Below are 21,164 nucleotides of genomic sequence, written 5' to 3'. Positions count from 1 at the left end.
AGGACTTGGAGGCCAGCCCGGGGCCTGGCAGAGAGCTTCTGACATGCAGGAGTGCTGAGGACCTGCTGGCTCTAACCTGCCCCCTCGAGTGCCAGCTCGCCCATGTCTCCAGCCAGCTTCCTCACGCTCACAGCCTCCGAGTCTCCCTGGATGTCAGGGACTGCATTCCGACGGCCTGTCCGGTCACAGGAGATGAAGTCTGAGTAGGAGGACTCAACCTCCATCATGCCTGTCGCATCGCTCCTCAGGCCTGTGGGGACAGGAGGCAAGGGGGCAGAGGTAAGTCCAGATGCATTCTGCAGAGAGGACAGCTCCAGCTCCCCAGCACTGTGGCTTCTGTCAAAATGACAGTTATTGCCTCTTATTGAAAACAAAGCAAAAAGCACAGGAAAGTACAAAGAACAAAACAAGTCACCCATAATTCCATACCCAGACAACCACCATCAACATTTTAAAGAACATGGGCTCAGACTTTTCTTTAAATAAACTTATTGACAAACATGTACACATATTTATCAATACCACATGCCAGGCACTGGTTATATACTGCAGATACCGCCATGAACAAATTGGCCATGGTCCCTGGCCTCACAGAGCTTACCATCTACCACAGGTGGCATAAAGTCACCTCATGCCTAAGTCATAGCCTTGGTGCTCAGGGCTTCAAGGGAGAATGCAGGATGCTGGAGTGATCACTAGGACCTGATCAAGGCTGGGGGTCACCAAGTGACATTTTACCTGAGAACCGAGGATGACGAGGCGTCATGTAGATGAAGAGTGAGGGGAAGAGCATTACAGAGAGGGGAACAGCACGTGTGAAGGCTCTGAGGGAGGGTGAGGCATCGGGGCTTGGAAGGACAGAAAGAGCCAGTAGGCAGGAGTATGGCGGAAGCGGGACAATGACACTGAGGACACTGCTGAGGTAGGCAGGAGCCAGACCACATCTGGAACTTGGTTCCTGAAGGGCTTTAGGCCAGGTCATGAAGGAGCAGTCATGCATTTTCAAAGATGACTCTGGTGTCTGGGCAGAGCAGTGCCGGGAAGGGGCAAGTTAGGAGGCTCCTGCAAAGTTCAGGTGCCGAGATGGTGGGTGGAGGAGGGTGGCAGTGGGAAGGATTCTAGATGTAACTTGGAAATCAAACCAAGAAGCAGTGTTGGACTGACAGGTAATTTAGGTTTCTGGTGTGAATAAGTAGGTGGACAGAAGTATGGTTTGCTGACATGTGGAAGAACAAAGGAGGAATATTTGGGGGCATCAAGTCCTATTTGGCGTATCTGGTAACTCTGAGATGCCTGTGAGCCCTCCAAGGGGAGAGGTAGTGTAAGTACATGGAACCAGGAAGCTGGAGCTCAGAAGAGAGGTGGAGTGGAGAGGAAAGATATGAAATTAGTAGTTCTTACTACACAGATAGCAGTTCACAGCCCTGGTGCTTGGTGACACAGTCTAGAGAGAGAAGAGAAGAGCGCAACATATATAAAGAAGAGCCACATACATTTAGAAATGATTTGAGACCATACCTTATGTTGTTATGTAGTCTACTCTTTGGGACGCTTTAGAACATGTCACTAAGGCTCCCTCCACATGAATTTTGTGCCAGCATACTTGCATGGGCAATGATTGACTCTAGGATGAGGCCTCCAGAAATGAACACAGAGGTACTTCCCAGTTTTCTACTGCCACACACAGCACTGGGCCTTTATGAAAGTCTCTGTGCCCATCCCTAATTATACTAGAGATATACTAGAGATATTCTAGAGATATACTGAGAGTATATCTCTAGAAGCAGAATTGCTGGGCTAAAGGGAAGGGTGAAATAATTTTTAGATTTTTGACACATTTCCCAGTTGCCTTCCCAAATGGCATAGTGGTATTTATAATGACAAAAAATTGGCAGAAAGACTTATAAAGTCAGCATTGTTTTTATTTATATTCCCACCGGTAGCACACAAGATTGTCCATTTATGTACTCTTGGCAACAAGTACTGCTACTATATTAACAAAAGGTTAATTTGCGAAGGGGATACTAGTATCTCTCATTGAGCACCTATGGTTTTCTGAAGGCAATTAGATAGCAGTCATTGCATGGACTCTGGCTACCTCGCAGACCTGAATTAGTAAGTGGGAGGGGTGGTCTAAGCACTGGCCTGACTTTAGGAGTTCATAGTCCAGTGGGGTGGGCCCACCTAGCAAATCCTAGTTCTAGACCCACTCAGGCAAATGCCCAATGTTTTCTATAGTGTGAGGATGTTTACTGCACCTGGTCAGTAATAGCAGCCTACAGGAAACCACCCAAATGTCCACCAGGAGGTTAGGCATTGCATGAATTATGAAGTATTTATTAAAAAGAAATGTGCCATACAGCCACTATGGAAAACGGTATGGAGGGTTCCTGAGAAAATTAAAAACAGTACCATATGACCGAACAATCCCACTACTAGGTATACATCCAAAGAACTGACATTAGTATATCAAGAAGACATCTGACCTCCTATGGTTACTGCAGCACTATTTATAATAGCCAAGATATGGAATCAACCCAAATGTCCAACATGATTGAATGGATACAGAAAATATATATATACACAAAGGAATACTATTCAGCCATTAAAAAAAAAATGAAATCTTGTTATTTGGGACAACATGGATAAACCTGGAAGACATAATGTGAAGGGAAATAAGCCAGACACAGAGAGACAAATACTGCATGATTTTACGCATACGTGGAATCTTAAAAAACCAAAGTTGATATTGGCTGGGCGCGGTGGCTCACGCCTGTAATCCCAGCACTTTGGGAGGCCAAGGCAGGTGGATCACGAGGTCAGGATATCGAGACCATCCTGGGCTAACACAGTGAAACCCCATCTCTACTAAAAATACAAAAAAAAAAAAAAAAAAAAAAAGAAATTAACTGGGTGTGGTGGCAGGCGCCTGTAGTCCCAGCGACTTCGGAGGCTGAGGCAGGAGAATGGCGAACCCGGGAGGCAGAACTTGCAGTGAGCCGAGATCGCGCCACTGCACTCTAGCCTGGACGACAGAGCAAAACTGTCAAAAAAAAAAAAAAAAAGTCGATATCATAGGAGAGAACAGAACAATGATTACCAGAGACTAGGGAGGGGAAAGGAGAGGAAAGGATGGAAAGCTGGTCAACGGGTACATAGTTACACTTAGATAGGAGCAGTAAGTTCCTATTCTGATGCACAGTAAGGTGATGGTTAACAGTAAGGCATTCTAGGCCGGGTGTCGTGGCTCATGCCTATAATCCCAGCACTTTGGTAGGCCGAGGCAGGTAGATTACCTGAGGTCAGGAGTTTGAGACTAGCCTGGCCAACATGGTGAAACCTCACCTCTACTAAAAATACAAAATTAGCCGGATGTGGTGGCACACGCCTGTAGTCCCAGTTACTCTGGAGGCTGAGACAGGAGAATCGCTTGAACCCATGAGGCAGAGATTGCCGTGAGCTGAGATCACGCCACTGCACTCCACGCTGGGCAAGATAGAGCGAGACTCCGTCTCAAAAAAAAAAAAAAGGCATTCTATATTACAAAATAACTAGAGAGACTTTTGAATATTCTCATCAGAAATAAATAAATGCATGAGATGATGGATATGCTAACTGCCCTGATTTGATTATTATACAACATATATGTATCAAAACATCAAGTTGTACCCCACAAATATATACAATGACATGTCAGTAAAAAATAAATAAATAAATAATAAAGTAAGAAATGTGCCAGATGGGCCTGTACTGACATAGGACAACATCTGAGATAAACTGGCAACTGAAAAACAGAGGTTGCAAAACAACACGTAAAATAAAACCCAGTTCCTGTGGGGAAAGATAGCAGACATATGAAAAAAAAATTTGAAAAAACATGTATCAACCCTGTCAACTGTGGTTCTTTGTGAGTAAGGGGAACTTTTGTTTTCTAAGTCTATATTTTTTCAATGGTTGAAGTTTTCATAAACCCAAATTATTGTGCAATGCTTTTCGAAGGTAGCTGACACTGGCAGAAGTGCCCAGAAGGCACCCAGGGTGGGACTGAGCCAGTAAGTGCTGCAGGGGTGCGGGTGCGTGTGTGCGTGCGTGTGTGTGTGTGTGCGCGTGTGCGTGTGTGTGTGCGTGTGTGCGTGTGAGAGAGAGAGAGAGAGAGAAAGAGAGAGAGGATCACTATGGAGGGCTGGGCCCACATCCCCCACAACACCTAGCTCAGAAGAAACACTTAGCTAAAGAATGAATTAGGGGCCCTCAAAGATCAGACAGGTGAGACAGGGAGGTGGGAGGTGTCCTATGGTAGAAAAAGCAAAGCATGAGACGCGTGACCTTAAACCCAAGCTTTGCCACCTAACCCTGGGCAAGACCCTGCCTTTCTTCGGGCCTTCGTTTCCCCTGTGTAAAATAGAGGAGGGCCAGGACACTGTCCACGGCAATTCCCCCCGGCTGCAGCAGATGGCGCGCCCTGCCTATCTTCCTAGCAGCCTTGCGCGCTGCCCTAGTCACGTTCTGGCTCCTCCTTGGCTAACAGAATTCCCGGAAGTTCCAGAGGTGGCTCCTTCTGCAGGTCACGAAGGTTCACTCCTGCCCTCTCCCTCTGGGGAAGCCACTCAGTGCTTAAGGACAGGGAAATGGCTTATGATAACGGTAACAACAGAGGATAAAAATGATGCCGAAAATTCCTACAATAACGAAAGGTACCATGGCCCAGGTGCCTGTGTTTTCACACACATCAATAACGAAAGGTACCATGGCCCAGGTGCCTGTGTTTTCACACACATCACGCACGCAGTGGCCACAGCTGCCCTCTTGAGGTGAGTGAGGCCGGTATAAGCCACAGCTCAAGAAGGGCCTCATTCCCACCTGAAACCTGCTGCTCTGGAAAGGGACAAACGCCGAGCAGGCCACACTGGCTCCCGGAGCCTCCGAGTCCTCAGCTCTTCCTCAGTTAGAATGTCAGCTCCACAGGAACAGGAATTTGGTCTGGATTTTTCCCATGTCCAGCTGAAACCTAATCCCAGCTGAGCCAACAGGCTCTGGCTGCTCCATTTCCTGATTCTCATCCAGCACCTGGTAAAGAGCAGGTGCTCCATGCACACTCGCTGGATTTCACTCTCTGAAGGAGAGGGAGTTTGTACCTATCCCTCTTCTCCCCCGCTGTCCCCCTCCTCTGTGGGGAGGAGCAGCAGTTCCTTCTTGGACTGTTGAGAAGGGCCTCCGTGCACCGTGAAGTGCTGTGTAGGTGTTCTTGTACTAGGACCTGACACCATGGGATGGAGTTACAGGCTCCATCTGAAAGGCCAGCTTTGTGCTGGAACGTCTCCTGGGGCTTTGATCTCACAATGCCATCTGATGTTACAAGCTGCCCAGTGCAGGACACTGGGCCTCAGGACATGGAGACAGCAAATGCCACACTCAAAGACCAATCCTAGAAAACATCAACTAGGCCAACATGCTCTGGCTACCGTATACCCTCAGGGAGCAGCAACTCCAAAGATGGCTCTGGAGAGCTCTCCAATCCAAAGCACAAACACGTAATTTAATTTTTCTCTCACATTTATATTCGTCACTCACCCTCTCATCTTTAAAGACAACAGCAAATGGGGAAATAAAGCATCCTCAGAGTTGGAAATCATGTCAGAAAAGGGTCATTCTCAAACCCTGTTAGAGTGTAAACTTCCAAGACCTCCTTGGGCAGTGACTTGACAGCGTGTATCCAGAAACCTCAACTTTTTACATATCTTTGAGCTACTAAATCAGTTTATAATAATCTATTATAAGAAAATAATCCAAGATCTACATGAAGATAAATGTACACAAATGTTCGTCATAGTATTATTTTTTTTTTTTTGAGGCAGGGTCTCGCTGTGTCACGCAGACTGGAGTGCAGTGGTACAATCATGGCTCACTGCAGCCTCAACTTCCTAGGCTCAAGCGATCCTGTTGCCTCAGCCTCCTGAGTAGCTGGGACTATACCACGCCTGGCTCATTTTTTTTCAGAGATGGGAATCTCATTATGTTAACCAAGGTGGTCTCAAACTCGTGGTCTCAAACTCCTGGGCTCAAGTTATCCTCCTGCCTCGGACTTCCAAAATGTTGGGATTACAGGACTGAGCCACTGTGCCTGGCCTACAGTATTATTTATAATAGCAGGAAACTAAAGACACCAAAATGAGTTCCTAATGGATGTGTCAATGGAGAATTATTAATATATACATACTTAACTAATTTATATCTAAATGAAATACCATTCAGGCATTAAAATGATGTTTGTGAATATTTTTTAAAGACATAGCAAAATGTTCACATATAGTTAAATGAAAAAGAATATCAGTGATATAATTACATACATTAATATTTTTGTAAGTGATTTAAAAATCCATTATATTTCCTTTTTTATAGTGAAATATTCACTTAGTCTTAAAATTACTTAATTTTAGACTATGTGTAAATGTGGTCTAAAACTCAAAAGGTCCAAAAGGACAGAGATAAGACCTTAATCTCCCTCCCATCTGATCCAGACACCCTCCCCAAGGCAAGCACGTTTTGGTGTCCTTCCAGACAAAATCTATGCAATATACATGTTCCCTCTTTTTCTCCTTCCCTTCTTTTTTCCTTTATTTAAAACAAAATTTTATTTTCCATCTTGCATTTTTTTCATTTAAAAATGTGTCTTGACTTTGGGAGGCCGAGGTGAGTGGATCGCTTGAGGTCAGGAGTTCAAGACCAGCCTGGCCAACATGGTGAAACCCCATCTCTACTAAAAATACAAAAATGAGCTGAGTGTGGTGGTGCACACCTGTAGTCCCAGCTACTCAGGAGGCTGAGGCAGGAGAATTGCTTGAACCCAGGAGGCAGAGGCTGCAGTGAGCTGCGACTGTGCCACTGCACTCTAGCCTGGGTGACACAGTGAGACTCTATTAAAAAAAAATTATATATATACACACATACATACACACATACACACACACACACACACACACACACGCCTTGGAAACAACTGTAGATCACTCTGAAGCCACTGCAGCACTGATTACATCAACACACTGAAAACAAACCCAAAGTAATAACTAAATTGTTCCTTTTATTATCCGCATGATACTCTGTTATCTCACTGTTGTAGACTGATTTAATTACCTCCCTATTGATGGACCTGAGAGTTGTTTCCATAAAAGTGGAATTGCCACCTCAAAGGATCTGTGACTTTTTTATTATAATAGGTACTGCCAAATTCTCCCCACAGAAGTTAGTTCCTATCTCTCAGTCCGTTTTGTGCTGCTACAACAAAATATCTGAGCCTCAGTACTTTCTTTTTTTTTCTTTTTTTTTTTTTGAGACGGAGTCTCGTTCTGTTGCCCAGGCTGGAGTGCAGTGGCGCGATCTCTGCTCGCTGCAAGCTCTGCCTCCTGGGTTCACGCCATTCTCCTGCCTCAGCCTCCCGAGTAGCTGGGACTACAGGCGCCCGCCACCACGCCCGGCTAATTTTTTGTATTTTTAGTAGAGACAGGGTTTCACTGTGTTAGCCAGGATGGTCTCGATCTCCTGATCTCGTGATCCGCCCGCCTCGGCCTTCCAAAGTGCTGGGATTACAGGCGTGAGCCACTGTGCCCGGCCAAGTCTCAGTAATTTCCAAAGAACAGAAATTTATTTCACACAGTTCTGGAGGCTGGGATGTCCAAGATCAAGGCGCCAGCCTGTGGTGAGGCCTGCTCTCTGCTTCCAAGAGGGCACCTTAAACACTGTGTTCTCACAGGGCAACTGGCAGAAAGGCAAAAAGGGGCAAACGCACTCCCTCAAGCCCATTTATTTGTTATTTATTCGATGGAGTCACGTTCTGATGCCCATGCTAGAATGCAGTGGCATGGTCACTACAACCTCCTCCTCCTGGATTCAAGGGATTCTCCTGCCTCAGCCTCCCAAGTAGCTGGGATTACAGGTGTGCACCACCACACCCAGCTAATTTTTGTATTTTTAGGAGAGATGAGGTTTCATCATGTTGGCCAGGCTGGTCTTGAATTCCTGACTTCGGGTGATCCGGCGGCCTCAGCCTCCCAAAGTGCCGGGATTACAAGCATGAGCCACCGTGCCTGGCCTCAAGCCCTTTTATAAAAGGTGCCTAATCCCATTCACAAGGAAGGAGACCACATGACCTCATCACCTCTTAAAGGCCCTACCTCTTACTACTATCACATTGGTATTTTGGAGGGAACACATTCAAACCATAGCAATTCCCAGTAGGTATATCAGATGAGCACTTTGCTTCACCACAGTCTTCTTAATGCTGTTTTGTTCCTAATCTAAAAAATGGTTTTAAAACCAGTGCCTGATTGTTTTAGTTCCTACTGCTCCTAGGAGTGAACCTGAGCATCTTCCCATATGCATCTCCTTTTCTGTTTACTGTTTCTTCAAATCCTTTTGCCCATTTCTAATGGATTTTAGGTTTTTTTCTTATTGATTTGTAGGAGTTCTTAATATATTAAGGTAATTAGTCTTTTGTCTAATTGGGAGCTACTAGTATTTTTTACTTGTCATTTGTACTTTGACTTTATTTTCGGCACTTCTCCCCACACACATCTTTTTTATATTCATAAGTAAAATTGATCTTTATTTTATGGTTTCTGGGCTTTGGAACATAATCAGAAATGTCTTCCCCACTCTAAGATTAGTAAAGAAATCCCTTGTTTATTTTTGGTACTTTGTTTTTTGAGACAGGGTCTGGAGTCACCCAGGCTGGAATGCAGTGGTGCCAGCTTAGCTCACAGCAACCTTGAACTCCTGGGTTCAAGGGATCCTCCTAGCTTAGCTTCCTGAGTAGCTGGGACGGGACTACAGGTGCATGCTAAAGTGCCCAGCCAATTCCCTTTTTTTGTTTTTCTTTTAAGAGATGGGGTCTCACTATGTTGCCCAGGCTGGTTCTGAACTCCTGGGCTCAAGTGATATTCCTGCCTGAGCCTCCCAAACTACTGGGATTACAGGTGTGAGCCACCACGCCTGGCCTCTAGTACTTTTATGGCTTCCCTTTTCATATTTAAATCTTTGATTGATCTAGAATTTATCTGTAATAAGGTATGAGTTAGAGAGCCACCTTAATTTTTTCTACCTATCTCAAATCATTTGTGGAGTAATCCATCATTTCCTCATTGATGTGAAAAGCTACCATTGTTACATACAAAACTGTCTATTGGGGTCTGTTTCTGAATCTTTTAATCTCTCCAGCTGATGTGTCTACTCATGTACTAGTATCATGTTTTCTATTACATTAGCTTTATTTATTTTTATTTTTATTTTTATTAATTTTTTTTTTTTTTTTGAGACGGAGTCTCGCTCTGTCGCCCAGGCTGGAGTGCAGTGGCCGGATCTCAGCTCACTGCAAGCTCCGCCTCCCGGGTTCACGCCATTCTCCTGCCTCAGCCTCCCGAGTAGCTGGGACTACAGGCGCCCACCACCTCGCCCGGCTAGTTTTTTGTATTTTTTTTTAGTAGAGACGGGGTTTCACCGTGTTAGCCAGGATGGTCTCGATCTCCCGACCTCGTGATCCGCCCGTCTCGGCCTCCCAAAGTGCTGGGATTACAGGCTTGAGCCACCGCGCCCGGCCTACATTAGCTTTAAATTAAAAAAATAACTGTAGGGCCGGGCGCGGTGGCTCAAGCCTGTAATCCCAGCACTTTGGGAGGCAGAGACGGGTGGATCACGAGGTCAGGAGATCGAGACCATCCTGGCTAACAGGGTGAAACCTCGTCTCTACTAAAAAATACAAAAAACTAGCCGGGCGAGGTGGCGGGCGCCTGTAGTCCCAGCTACTCGGGAGGCTGAGGCAGGAGAATGGCGTAAACCCGGGAGGCGGAGCTTGCAGTGAGCTGAGATCCGGCCACTGCACTCCAGCCTGGCCGGCAGAGCCAGACTCTGTCTCAAAAAAAAAAAAAAAAAATTACTGTAGAGGCCGGGCGCGGTGGCTCAAGCCTGTAATCCCAGCACTTTGGGAGGCCGAGACGGGCGGATCACGAGGTCAGGAGATCGAGACCATCCTGGCTAACACGGTGAAACCCCGTCTCTACTAAAAAATACAAAAAACTAGCCGGGCGAGGTGGCGGGCGCCTGTAGTTCCAGCTACTCGGGAGGCTGAGGCAGGAGAATGGGGTAAACCTGGGAGGCGGAGCTTGCAGTGAGCCGAGATCGCGCCACTGCACTCCAGCCTGGGTGACAGAGCCAGACTCCGTCGCAAAAAAAAAAAAACAAAAAAAAAACAAAAAAAACTGTAGAATGGTTTCCTTCTCATAGATAGCTCAAATCTTTTTTGACTTTAGATTTTTTTTCTCTGGCTGTTTTTGCTGGTCTATGTTTTCTAATGAACTAAATAGTCATTTAACTTGTCCCCCAATTTCTCTTGTATTTATCAGGACTGCACTAAATATATACAGTAATATCTGGTACCTGAATGTAGACAGAAATCACATTTTTATGATACTGAGTCTTCTTTCTTTCACAGTTCCTCTCCCACGAGGTCAGGCACTCAGATTTCCCTTTTGCTCCTCTGTGTACTCCAAAGGGCTGGCCCAGAGCCTGGCATATGCTGGTGCTTGACTCTTACTTGCAGAATGAATGATGAATTATTGAATGAGTTCTACTTCTGATGTGCAAGGTAAGTGCCTTCCACACATTCTCTCATGTAACCCTAAACACAATGAGTACGCACTATTCTAAAATCCTCATTTTAGAAATGAGGAAACTGAGGCTCAGGCAGTAAAGCAACTGCCTTCAACTTCTTAGAATGCTCTTATACAGTCTCCTAGTCCAACACCTTGACTACTTGTATACCCCCTTAGTTCCATCCTTTACTGTCTTCTAATGTTTCTCTAATTGTTCCACACATCTCATTCTCTCTCATGACATTATCTTCCATTCATTTCAATGTCGATCCTCTCACTGCTGAGCTGCAGACATCTAGATGAATCTTCCCGGAGGATATCAACAAAATTATGCTCTCCCTCCTCCAGGACTCTCTCTCATTCATTCTCTTAGTCAGGAGCCACCTCCACAATCAATTATGCAAGTCAAAAACCTATTATCCGTAACACATGCCTGACTTCTTCCTCTCTTTAAGAAGGCATCCCGCACCTTAAAGCTCAATTACCCAGGTTCAATTATTTTCTCTCTTCAGGTCCATCCTCCCATTTTCTCCACGCAGTAATCATGGCCTCAGTTAGGCTTCATCATCTCTATCCACTCGATTACAACCTTCCCCAACTGGTTTTTCTGTCCCCAGTCTTCTCACTTATTCCTCATCCCCCACCCCCAATTCATCCTCAAGCCTTCTGTCCTCTACTTCAAGAGGGACATTCCCCAACATCAGCTGGCTCATCCTCATGCTCAGCTCAGGAACCTTCAATGATTAAAAAGAAGCATTTGGATCCATTTATGTATACTGGCATGGAAGGATGTTCTCAATATATGATTGCTAATATGCCCTAACACATGGGTCTACAGTCTTCTCTCCTGATTTCTGAGTCTTCACTTCCAACAGTCCATGACCTATCTCCAGCAGGGAGACAGCTTTGATTCATTCAGGACCATCACAGGGCAAATACCTGTTCAATTAATGAAAAGTTGTTGTAGAATCTAACCGAAAGACATCCCAGAGCTCATCTAGACAAGCCTCTCATCAACAGCTGCAGAAACGGAGGCTCAGAAAGGGCAAGGGACTTGCCTAGGGTTCTTGATCTAGCGGTCTTAACTCCTGGTCCAGAGCTCTTTTCCCCACATCACACGGCCCCCTTGGGAGTCCCTGATGACATTACAAATCTCTGAGGGGAATGGGTGGCAGGGCAGAGGGCATCTAGGGTGCTCGTCCAGCCTAGCTTTGCTGTTGACCAGCTGTGAGGCCGTGCACAAGTCCCCTCACCTCAGCAAAGTGGGGCTAACAGTCACACCCTGCAGTGCAGGGGGCTGTTATGAAGATTCAATAATATGGTGATGCAAAAAGTTTAGTAAGTGACGGGGAATGTAAGCGGAATTCAATTAATAAATGATTAGGATGGTTCATTTGGAGGCTGAGTTAGTAAAACCTGCCTTTGGATTTTCATTCAGCTCCTTTATTTTTACTCTGTTTAATGGTGCTACAGAAGATTAAAACTTCCTTCTCTGGTGCTTTATGGCGTTGCGTGGTAAGAATATAAATTCCCCAGAAGTGGTGACCCTGACTGGCGTGATTACTGTTATATGTCCAGAAGGCCCTGCACATACTTGAAGCTCAATGAATAGTTGATGAACGAGTTAATAATAGAAGACGTTCTAGATTACAGAGAAAGAAGAGCAAAGAATGTGCGGCCCTGCATCATAACAGTGGCTGAAGATCTGGTTCAATACCCGTGCAGTAGGGTGACCCCTGAAGAGTCCCCTTCTCTCTCTCAGCTTCCTTTCCCACCATCTAAATAACAAAATTTGAAATATGATCTCCAAGTCTTCCAGGCTTTTTTTTTTTTTTTTTTGAGATGGGGTCTTACTCTGTCGCCCAGGTTGGAGTGCAGTGGCATGATCTCCGCTTACTGCAACCTCCGCCTCCCTGGTTCAAGTGCTTCTCCTGCCTCAGCCTCCCAAGCAGCTGGGATTACAAGCATGCACCACCACACCCGGCTAATTTTCTTTTTGTATTTTTAATAGAGATGGGGTTTCACCATGTTGGCCAGGTTAATCTTGAACTCCTGACCTCAAGTGATCCACCTGCCTCGGCCTCCCAAAGTGTTGAGATTATAGGCATGAGTCATTGCATCTGGTCTCTAAGTCTTCCAGTCTTGATATTTCATTTATTCATTCAATGTACTGAGCAACTTCTATATGCCAGGCACTGTGCCAGGCACAGGGTATATACTGGAAACTAAAAAAGATATTTACAATGTGTAAAGAGAAAAAGGCACTGAACAAGTCAATGAATCTATCATCACAGATTATGATATGAGCTATGGGAGAAGAGGACAGGGTTCTCTGCATGTGGATCATTCAGTTAACGGCTGCATGATCAGGAAAGGCCTCTCTGAGGAGGTGGTTTTTGCTGAAATCTACAGAAAAGTTGGATAGAGAGTGACCCAGAAAGCCAACAGGCAATTTGAGTCTAAAAACAATCTAGAATCTCTTAGCTCAGCCTGAGCCCTACGGGGTGCTAAAGAACGAAGCTCTTTCTTTTCCTCATCCTCAGGAGGTTTTGGTGTCTTATGGGATCTGGATGATTGCCAGACATGTGACTGACCTTGAATGCCCAGGACAAAGGGTGAAGCCCTTATACTCTGTCCCCAGACCTTTTGGGGCCCTGGGGTCAGAGGTTATGGTGCTTGCAGGTGCCTGCTCTGGGCATTTCCCCACAGGAAGCCACTTCTCCAGTGGGTTTGTAATACTCCCCCCAGCTTTGTAAACTGAAGAGGCCCCAGTATCTGCCAAGAGCTACATGGTCTGTTCCAAGTCTGCAGCTATTAGTCCTCATTGCTCAGGCAGATTCCATTACAAGCTTCAAATTGTTTTCCAAATATACTAGAAAGGTCATTTCCTGTTTTGCTTTTTTTTTTCTTTTTCAAAAATTCAATATTTGCAGAAAACACACAAAAAGCAAACAGACTTTTGCAGAAGACATGAAGCACAAAAGTGGGACTTGGTCTCATGGGAGAAGTTTTATCAGGGGTGGGCAAAATGTTCTCTAAGGCTTCTCTGAGGGGCGAAAGGGCCGTGGAAACAGAAATGCCAGGGCCTATTGAACAGGCATTCATCAAATTCCAAGGGTAGCGGCTTCTCTCTGTGATGGAAAGCCAGAAAAGAGAGTCACTGAGGCCAACAGAAAACTCAGGGCCCCAAAATGAGAACATTCCACGAACCTGGGAAAAGGGAGGGCTGCTGGTTCTAGCCATGTGTGGCCTGCCCGGGGCTGGCTGCAAAGCCCTACCCAGCGCCTTAGGGGCACATCCAGTACAAGGTCACCAGAGAGGAGCCTGATGCCTGCCTGGGCAGTGCCTGCTGCCATTCAAAGAGTGGCCCTGGGTGAGGCTTTGTTTGGAGGCAGAGAGGCCGGGCCTTGGTCTCTGCACCTGCCAGGCCTAGACCCAAGCAGGCCTGGATGCAGGCAGTGATAGGGAGGGAAGGGCAGGGTGCTGGGGTCAGACAAGGTCCTGAGTGACTTCTACGCTGCCTATCCCCAGGGACACCTTTCTGTCCTCCTCTTCCAACTCATTTCTTCTCGGACCACTCTCCTCATCGGACTTCCAGACACCACACCCTTTGGGCCTCCCTCCAACCACTCCGCACAGGCACCTGCTACTGCCGGTACCTTTGTGTTAGGATGCCAGTCTCTTCTGTTTTCTCCCTAGGGGCTCTTATCCTTTCCCTGAAATAATCTACGTTGGTGACCCTCAAAGAGCCCCAACCCTCTCTTAAAAGTCTAGATTTGTGACAGCCTATTGAGCGTGTCATTTGGCTATCCCACAAGCACTGCAAGCTTCAGACGGCAAGTCACCAGCCTGCTCGCCCTGGCCTTCCCAGCTGAGCAAGAGCACCACCATCTGCCCAGCTGGAAACCCGCAGCCACCCCTGACCTCCCTTCTTCTTCACCACCCATTGACAATTCTTTACCAAGTCCTGTTATTTGTTTTTTCTTTTTTATGTTTTTGTAGAGACAGGGTCTCACAATGCTGCCCAGCCTAGTCTTAAATTCCTGGCGTCAAGCAATCCTCCCACCTTGGCCTCCCAAAGAGCTGGGATTACAGGCATGAGCAACAGTGCCCAGCCTAGTCCTTTTGTTTCTACCTGCAAAACAGAGCTTGAATCTGCTGACCTCGCTCCTCCACACGCACCACCCAGGCTCCAGGATGTCTCACCAGGACTCTCAGCAGAGACCCTGACCAGAGTCAGAGTCCTGTGTCTCTCTCATCCCTAGCCCAGGGTCTGCGTTCTATATGGCAGGCAGGGTAACGTTCTCAAAATGGAAATTGGGTCATTGGAATTTCCCTGCTTTGTTCAATCTCTGATGCTTTTCTATTTCACATCTAGTGAAATCCACACTCCTGATGCCAGCCCCTGAAGTCCTACAAGGATCTGGCCCTGCCTGCCTCTGCAGATGAGCCTTTGTCTCATTTCTGCTCTCTTCTTGGTCCATTTTGCTCTGGTCACACTGGGCCTCTCTTTAAATCCTCAAACCTCATTTAATTCCTGACCTCAAAGCCTTTACTAGACTATTTCCTCTGTGTACAACATTCTCTGTAACCCCGCTCCCTAAAGAGCCTCCTAAGTGGATAAGTGGATTCCTGGCCTTGGTTTTCCAAATGTTCTTGCTCTAGGACCTGACATGGGCTCCTGTAGGGCACGAAGCCTCCTGAGTTCCTCTGCCCCCAACTACTGCATGTCAGGAAAGCCCTGGCAGAGCTGCCCGGAGGCTAATGCGGTGTGGTGGACGCCACAAGGATTTCAGAATCTCAGCTGTTGTCCCTATAGCGGCACATGGTGCTGGGCACCTCACTTGACTGCAGACACCCCTTCTGTAAAATTGGAGGGCTTACACCTGCCTTAAAAAGTGGCTGCGGGGATTAATTGGAGCCAACAGTTATATTCTTTTTTTTTTTTTTTTTTTTTGAGATGGAGTCTCGCTCTGTCACTAGGCTGGAGTGGAGTGGCATGATCTTGGTTCACTGCAACCTCCGCCTCCCAGGTTCAAGCGATTCTCCTGCCTCAGCCTCCCAAGTAGCTGGGACTACAGGCGTGCACCACCACGTCCAGCTAATTTTTGTATTTTCAGTAGAGGTGGGGTTTCACCATGTTGGCCAGGATGGTCTCGATCTCTTGACCTCGTGATCCGCCCGCCTCAGCCTCCTAAAGTGCTGGGACTACAGGCTTGAGCCATGGTGCCCCGCCTGTTATACACTTCTTTCTTACTGCATGCCAGACTGTGCTAAGCATCTTACAAGCATTTAATTTTATAGTAACTCTATGACATAGAACATATAATTATCCTGTAGTACAAAAGAGGCAGCTGAAACTCAGCAAGGTTAAGGAGCTTGCGCAAGGCCATATACCCAAGGAGTGTGGAGCCAGATGGAGCCTGTGCTATTAGGTTATAAAGCAGGGGAGTGAATTAGTATCATGCCTGGCATGTAGTATGGGTTTACTGAAAAGTACCCATTCCCTTTTCCGACCTTCTTTTTCCCCTGTCCCCAGCTTCATAACAAGGCATTTCTGAAGGAAGAGGAAGAAAGTAAGCAAGTCCCTGGAAAACGTTCTACAAGGCTGTCTAAAACATACACCGAGATGGTTTTACCCATGCTTATGCAACCTCCTGTTTTGGATATTCAGCTGGATACAAACCTTCAGAATCTTTTCAGTGATGCTGGGTTGATTCTCTTGATTCTACCACCACATTCTACTCTTTGGTATTTAACTTCACAGCAACAGTAAAAATAATTATTTTGGGGCATGAATTATTTAAAACGCTTACCTCCTCAGCAGCTACATCCTCCTGGCAGGGTGGTGTTACTATTTCATGTAGGGCCAGGGCTAGGGACTGGAATTGTGACACAAACTCTCTTCAACCCATGAAAGTCTGTGCTTCCAGGAGGTCTCTGGAAAGCTGAAGAACAGTCCAGCTGCATCACTGCTTTGTGGCCGGGCATGCTGGGTCCTCCCCAGGCCTCCTGCTGTGTCTGTATTATCAAACTTGCTGAGGCTCAGCTACACAGCAAGGTTCCCAGAGAGTGGCAGTCTCTATCTTACTGTGAGGGGACAGGAAGGAAGGGAAAGTGAGATCACTTCCTGGCAGCCCTGCCTAAGGCCTAGGGGCTGGGCCACACTCCAGGTCTGCCCATGCCAGGCTGGGCACCTCTGGACAAGGCTCTTCCCCTCAAACCTCAGGAGTCTCAAGTGTGGAATGAAGGGGGAAACTGGGTATCTCTGTGGTGGTTCTGAAACAGGTCTGCAAATTATCTGACATTCCTCTTCTCAGGAGGTAGAGTTTAATTTCAATTTCCCCAAATGAGCTGGCCTTAGTGACCTCTAACAAATAGAATGCAACAAAAATGATTTTGTGTCACCTCCAAGATGAGGCTATAAAGGGTTACATAGCTTTCACCTGGCTCTCTCTGGGGACACCTGCCTCTAGAGCTTTGAGCTGCATATGGGAAATCTCAGGTGGCCATGCCGTGAGGAAGCCCAAACAGGCCTATGAAGTAACCACAGGGCAGAGGTCCTGAGACGGCTTGGAAAGAGCAGCAGCCGGCCAGCATCCAGCGGTGCCGGCCCCAAGCTGCCCCAGTTCCAGTCACCATCTAACTGCAACTGCATGAAAGATCCAAGCCAGAACTGCCCAGCCAAGCTGTTCCCAAATTCCTGACCCACAGGAACCATGAGATATAAGAAACTATTGCTGCTGTTTTAAACCATTGAGTAACAGGGGTGATGGATTACTCAGGAGTGGACAACCGAAGCAATCTCTAACATTACTTCTAGCTCGGGGGTAAGGGAGGTAAGAGACTTCTAGCTCTGAAGGAAGGGCAGGAAAGCAAGGAAGTCCTTGGAAAACTGCCCATCCCTTCACAGTAGGATGGAGACTGCCACTCTCTGAGAACCGTGCTGTGTATCTGAGCCTGGGCAAGTTTAGATCATACATCCACAGCAGGAGGCCTGGGGAGGACCCAGCATGCCCGGCCACCAAGCAGTGATGCAGCTGGACTGTTTTGCTGCTTTCCAGAGACCTCCGTGGAAGCACAGACTTTCATGGGTTGAAGAGAGTTTGTGTCAATCTAGTTCCTCTAGAATTCTATAAAATGCATCTCCAAAATACACTGTGGAGAATGAAAAGAAGCAAGAGATTATCTCTATAGTATTCATCCATTCCTTCAGAAAAATTTTACTGATCCCTCAATGTATACTGGGCTTGGGACTAGATGCCACAGATACAAAAAGAGTAAGATACCATTGTACACGTGAGGGAAGTCCATGGTCTAGCTAGGGAGCTCAGTTCATAAACCCGCAATTTTTAACTAGTGGTAGTAAGGGGGCACAAATCACAATTGCCAGAATCACTACAGGACAGTTTCTAATAGTAATTCTAATAAAGCCAGGTGGGGAGTCCTGGTGGGGGATTATTATTATTCTAATAATGCTAGGTGGGGGGACCTGGTGGGGGATTATTATTATTCTAATAATGCCGAGTGGGGGGACCAAGGGTGCGCTCTCTAGCTAATGATCACTGTCCTCATCAGCTGCTGTTACTGATGGTTGGGTATCACAGTCCACACACATGATGAGAGAGAGGAGTTTAGAAATCGCTTCTGTTTACACATCTAAGTATGCCAGGCAGAGGGCACAGCATGCAAGAGGCAAGGGGAGCCTGCTGACCAGAAAGACCAGTAGAGGCTGTGGGGCTGGGGAGCAGTGAGAGGGAGAGGAGGTGAGTGGAATTACAGTCACTGGGGCCTTTCAGGGTCTTGAGGGCCAAGAGCAGACTTTGAATTTTGTTCTGACTTTGATTTTACCCTTAATATGTGAATGCTTCCCTTCCATGCCAATATTCAGAGGCTTCTCACTAGTGGAGGGTGAGTGAAGCCCTTCAGACAGTGAGCGAGTGTCTTCACACACTGCTCAGACACTGCACTGTGTGTCCATGGCCACTGCCAGCAGTGGCTGGGGCCCTGCTGCCTCCGGCTGCAGGAAGGATGTCCTTCCATCCTTCCTGCCTCCTGACAGAAGTAGGGTTCTGAACCCAGAACTCGCTACATAGGTAAATACTGGTTGAACAACAGCCTCCCTTGGAACCTGGAAGAGCAACATGTTTGCAAGCCAGGGACCATCACTACTTGAGCAGACTGTAGATGTCATCCGTACCTCTGGCCCACATTATCATAGTTTACACAAGGTTCCTAAGCCCTTGGTTGTTCAGTATTCCAGGTCTCGACCCCACACCTCCAGATACTGAGTCTTCATGGGACTGCCAGCCCCCTGTGAACAGTCCTGTGTAACTCCTGGTGGCCCATGGCATAGGCCCCTTAGCCTGAGTCCCCCTTCCTCTTCCCTGACCCACCAGAAGAGATGAAGTTTCCTTGTCTGCCACCTGCAGCACCTTGACTTCTTCCTAATAATAACCACAGTCGAAATTCATTCAACAGTCATTCAACAAATACACACAGAAATGTCCCGTGAGCCAGGCATGATGCTGATACATTTGCTCATTATCTGCCGTTCCAACTGATTCCAAGAGGGTAGGTACCCTGCCTTTCTTGTTTGTCACTGTGTCTTCGAAATATAGCACAGCTCCTGACATACAGATTTTAATCACTCAGTGACTAAATAACCACCTGAGTCCTGGCTCCTGACCAAATAAATAATAACAATGATAAGAGTAAAACAAAACAAAAATGTATTTAAAATTAATTTATTTAAAATTTAATAAAATAAAAAAATAGCTACCACTTATGGGGTGAATACACTATGTTCAAACATGCTGGCATGTCTGGGGTGCTGAGCGTGCATTTTCATGGTTATACTTGGGGCATCCCACAGCACGGTTGTACTTTTACAGCATAAAAAGTACTTGGGGCGCTGGATGTGGTGGCTCACGCCTGTAATCCCAGCACTTTGGGAGGCTGAGGCGGGCGGATCATGAGGTCAGGTGTTCGAGACCAGCTTGACCAACATGATGAAACCCCATCTCTACTAAAAATACAAAAATTAGCTGGGCGTGGTGGTGCACACCTGTAATCCCTGTTACTCAGGAGGCTGAGGCAGAAGAATCGCTTGAACCCGGGAGGTAGAGGTTGCAGTAAGCCGAGATCACGCCACTGTACCCCAGCCTGGGCAACAGAGCGAAACTCCATCTCAATTTAAAAAAAAAAAAAAAAAAGTACTTGGGGCATCCCAAAGGACAGCTGTACATTTACAGTTATAATTGTGAACGTCAGCAATATTTGATACTGTATCCCAGTTCATGCCTAAGCAGAAACACTAGAGGCCTGGTGTGCTCTCAAGATGCTGGCATCCGAGAGGCTGGTGGCCAAGGGAGCACAGTGGCCCACAACACTTTGGATTCTCTCTAGACCAGTGTTCTTAAACTTTAAGGGTCACAGACACATTTGAGAGTTTGAGGGAAGCTACGGATACTTTGCCCAGAAAAGGATATATTCTCTGCGTGTGTGTGTGTAACCATACCTGTGATTACAGGGGGCTCTTAAAGCCCTAACGCCTACCCATAAGCCCTAGCTAAAAACCCCAGCTCTAGACATCACATAACCCTGCATTCTTAAGGTCTGGAGGCTCTGGACCTCAACTCTCCCAGCACAGCTGGAACAGAAGCCTTCCTAAAAATGGCCTTGGCCAGAAAAACAGTCCTGGGAGCCGACTGCTGCATCCTAGTCACTGCAGACATCTGTAACCAGGGGATTCCCAGGGGCCCTGAGTCAGAACAGGTCACAAGATGGGTGGCTTGGAAGGTTGCTATGGCAAGGCCCTGAAGCCTTGCTGATAAGCAGCTGAATAGTTCCAACCTCAAGGCAGCTTCCCTCCAGATGAGACCCTTGCTATGACAACAGTGAAAAGGACTCTTAAGAGAGGTGCTGGAGGCAGAGCAGAGGCCAAAAGAGGGAATTCAAAGGAGCTGGAAATCCCCCAGACTCCCAGGACTACTAGTACCTGGAGAAATAAAGGCTGGATTCTCTGCCCCAATTGCAATGAGACAGAGCTGAAAGGGGGTGAGGGGTGGGAATGGGGGAGGCAAGTAAGCTATGGATCAGAGCCTGTATGAATCGGGGCTCCACCAATTGCTAGCTGTATAATGCTGAGAAAATCACTTAACATCTCTGAGCCTCAGTTTCTTCTTTTGTAAAACAGAGATATCAACCCCCAACCCTTAGGGTTGTTGTGAAATTAAAGGAAATTCATGCGTAATTTTTTTGAGTCCTTTCCTCCTAGGAATCTGAAAAGGTAAGGAATGAAGGAAGTATAGGATGATAGCTGAGAGCTCACTCTAGTCTCAGACGAAACCTGTTAGGCAAAATTCTTGACTTCTCCGGACCTCAGGTTCTTCAACTGTGAAACGGGGACAATGATACTTTATAAGGTTCTACTGGGATTGGAAATAATGGATGTATAATGCCTGGCTCACATGACAAGATGCTCAATAAAAGGTGGTGGTTACTATTATCAGAAAGGCA

The 21,164-nt window shown here is 46.7% G+C and overlaps 1 protein-coding gene and 1 long non-coding RNA gene across 17 annotated transcripts in view; one reads left to right on the top strand and one right to left on the bottom strand.

The window, feature by feature from the left end:
* The window catches only part of PKIG (cAMP-dependent protein kinase inhibitor gamma), a 91,658-nt gene that overhangs the window by 4,408 nt on the left and 66,086 nt on the right, over positions 1-21,164 (bottom strand). For 13 of the 16 annotated variants that reach the window (XM_074005398.1, XM_015429864.4, XM_065523197.2 and 10 more), the window contains one exon: positions 77-250. In XM_074005398.1, coding sequence (XP_073861499.1) covers positions 77-227 — 151 coding nt within the window. In that variant the 5' untranslated portion in view covers positions 228-250. Of the gene's footprint in view, positions 1-76; positions 251-16,459; positions 16,734-21,164 lie in introns of all 16 variants that reach the window. The other 3 variants (XM_074005400.1, XM_015429866.4, XM_045363011.3) reach the window with 1 other exon arrangement.
* LOC141407926 (uncharacterized) lies at positions 10,484-16,439 on the top strand. The gene is made up of 2 exons (XR_012419425.1): positions 10,484-10,636; positions 16,183-16,439. It is a non-coding gene; the product is annotated as an uncharacterized lncRNA (long non-coding RNA).

Source organism: Macaca fascicularis, chromosome 10 (assembly GCF_037993035.2).
Source record: "Macaca fascicularis isolate 582-1 chromosome 10, T2T-MFA8v1.1".
NCBI classification, from domain to species: domain Eukaryota; kingdom Metazoa; phylum Chordata; class Mammalia; order Primates; family Cercopithecidae; genus Macaca; species Macaca fascicularis.
The sequence above is the reverse complement of the archived record's forward strand: the minus strand, read 5'-3'. Positions and strand labels throughout refer to the sequence as shown.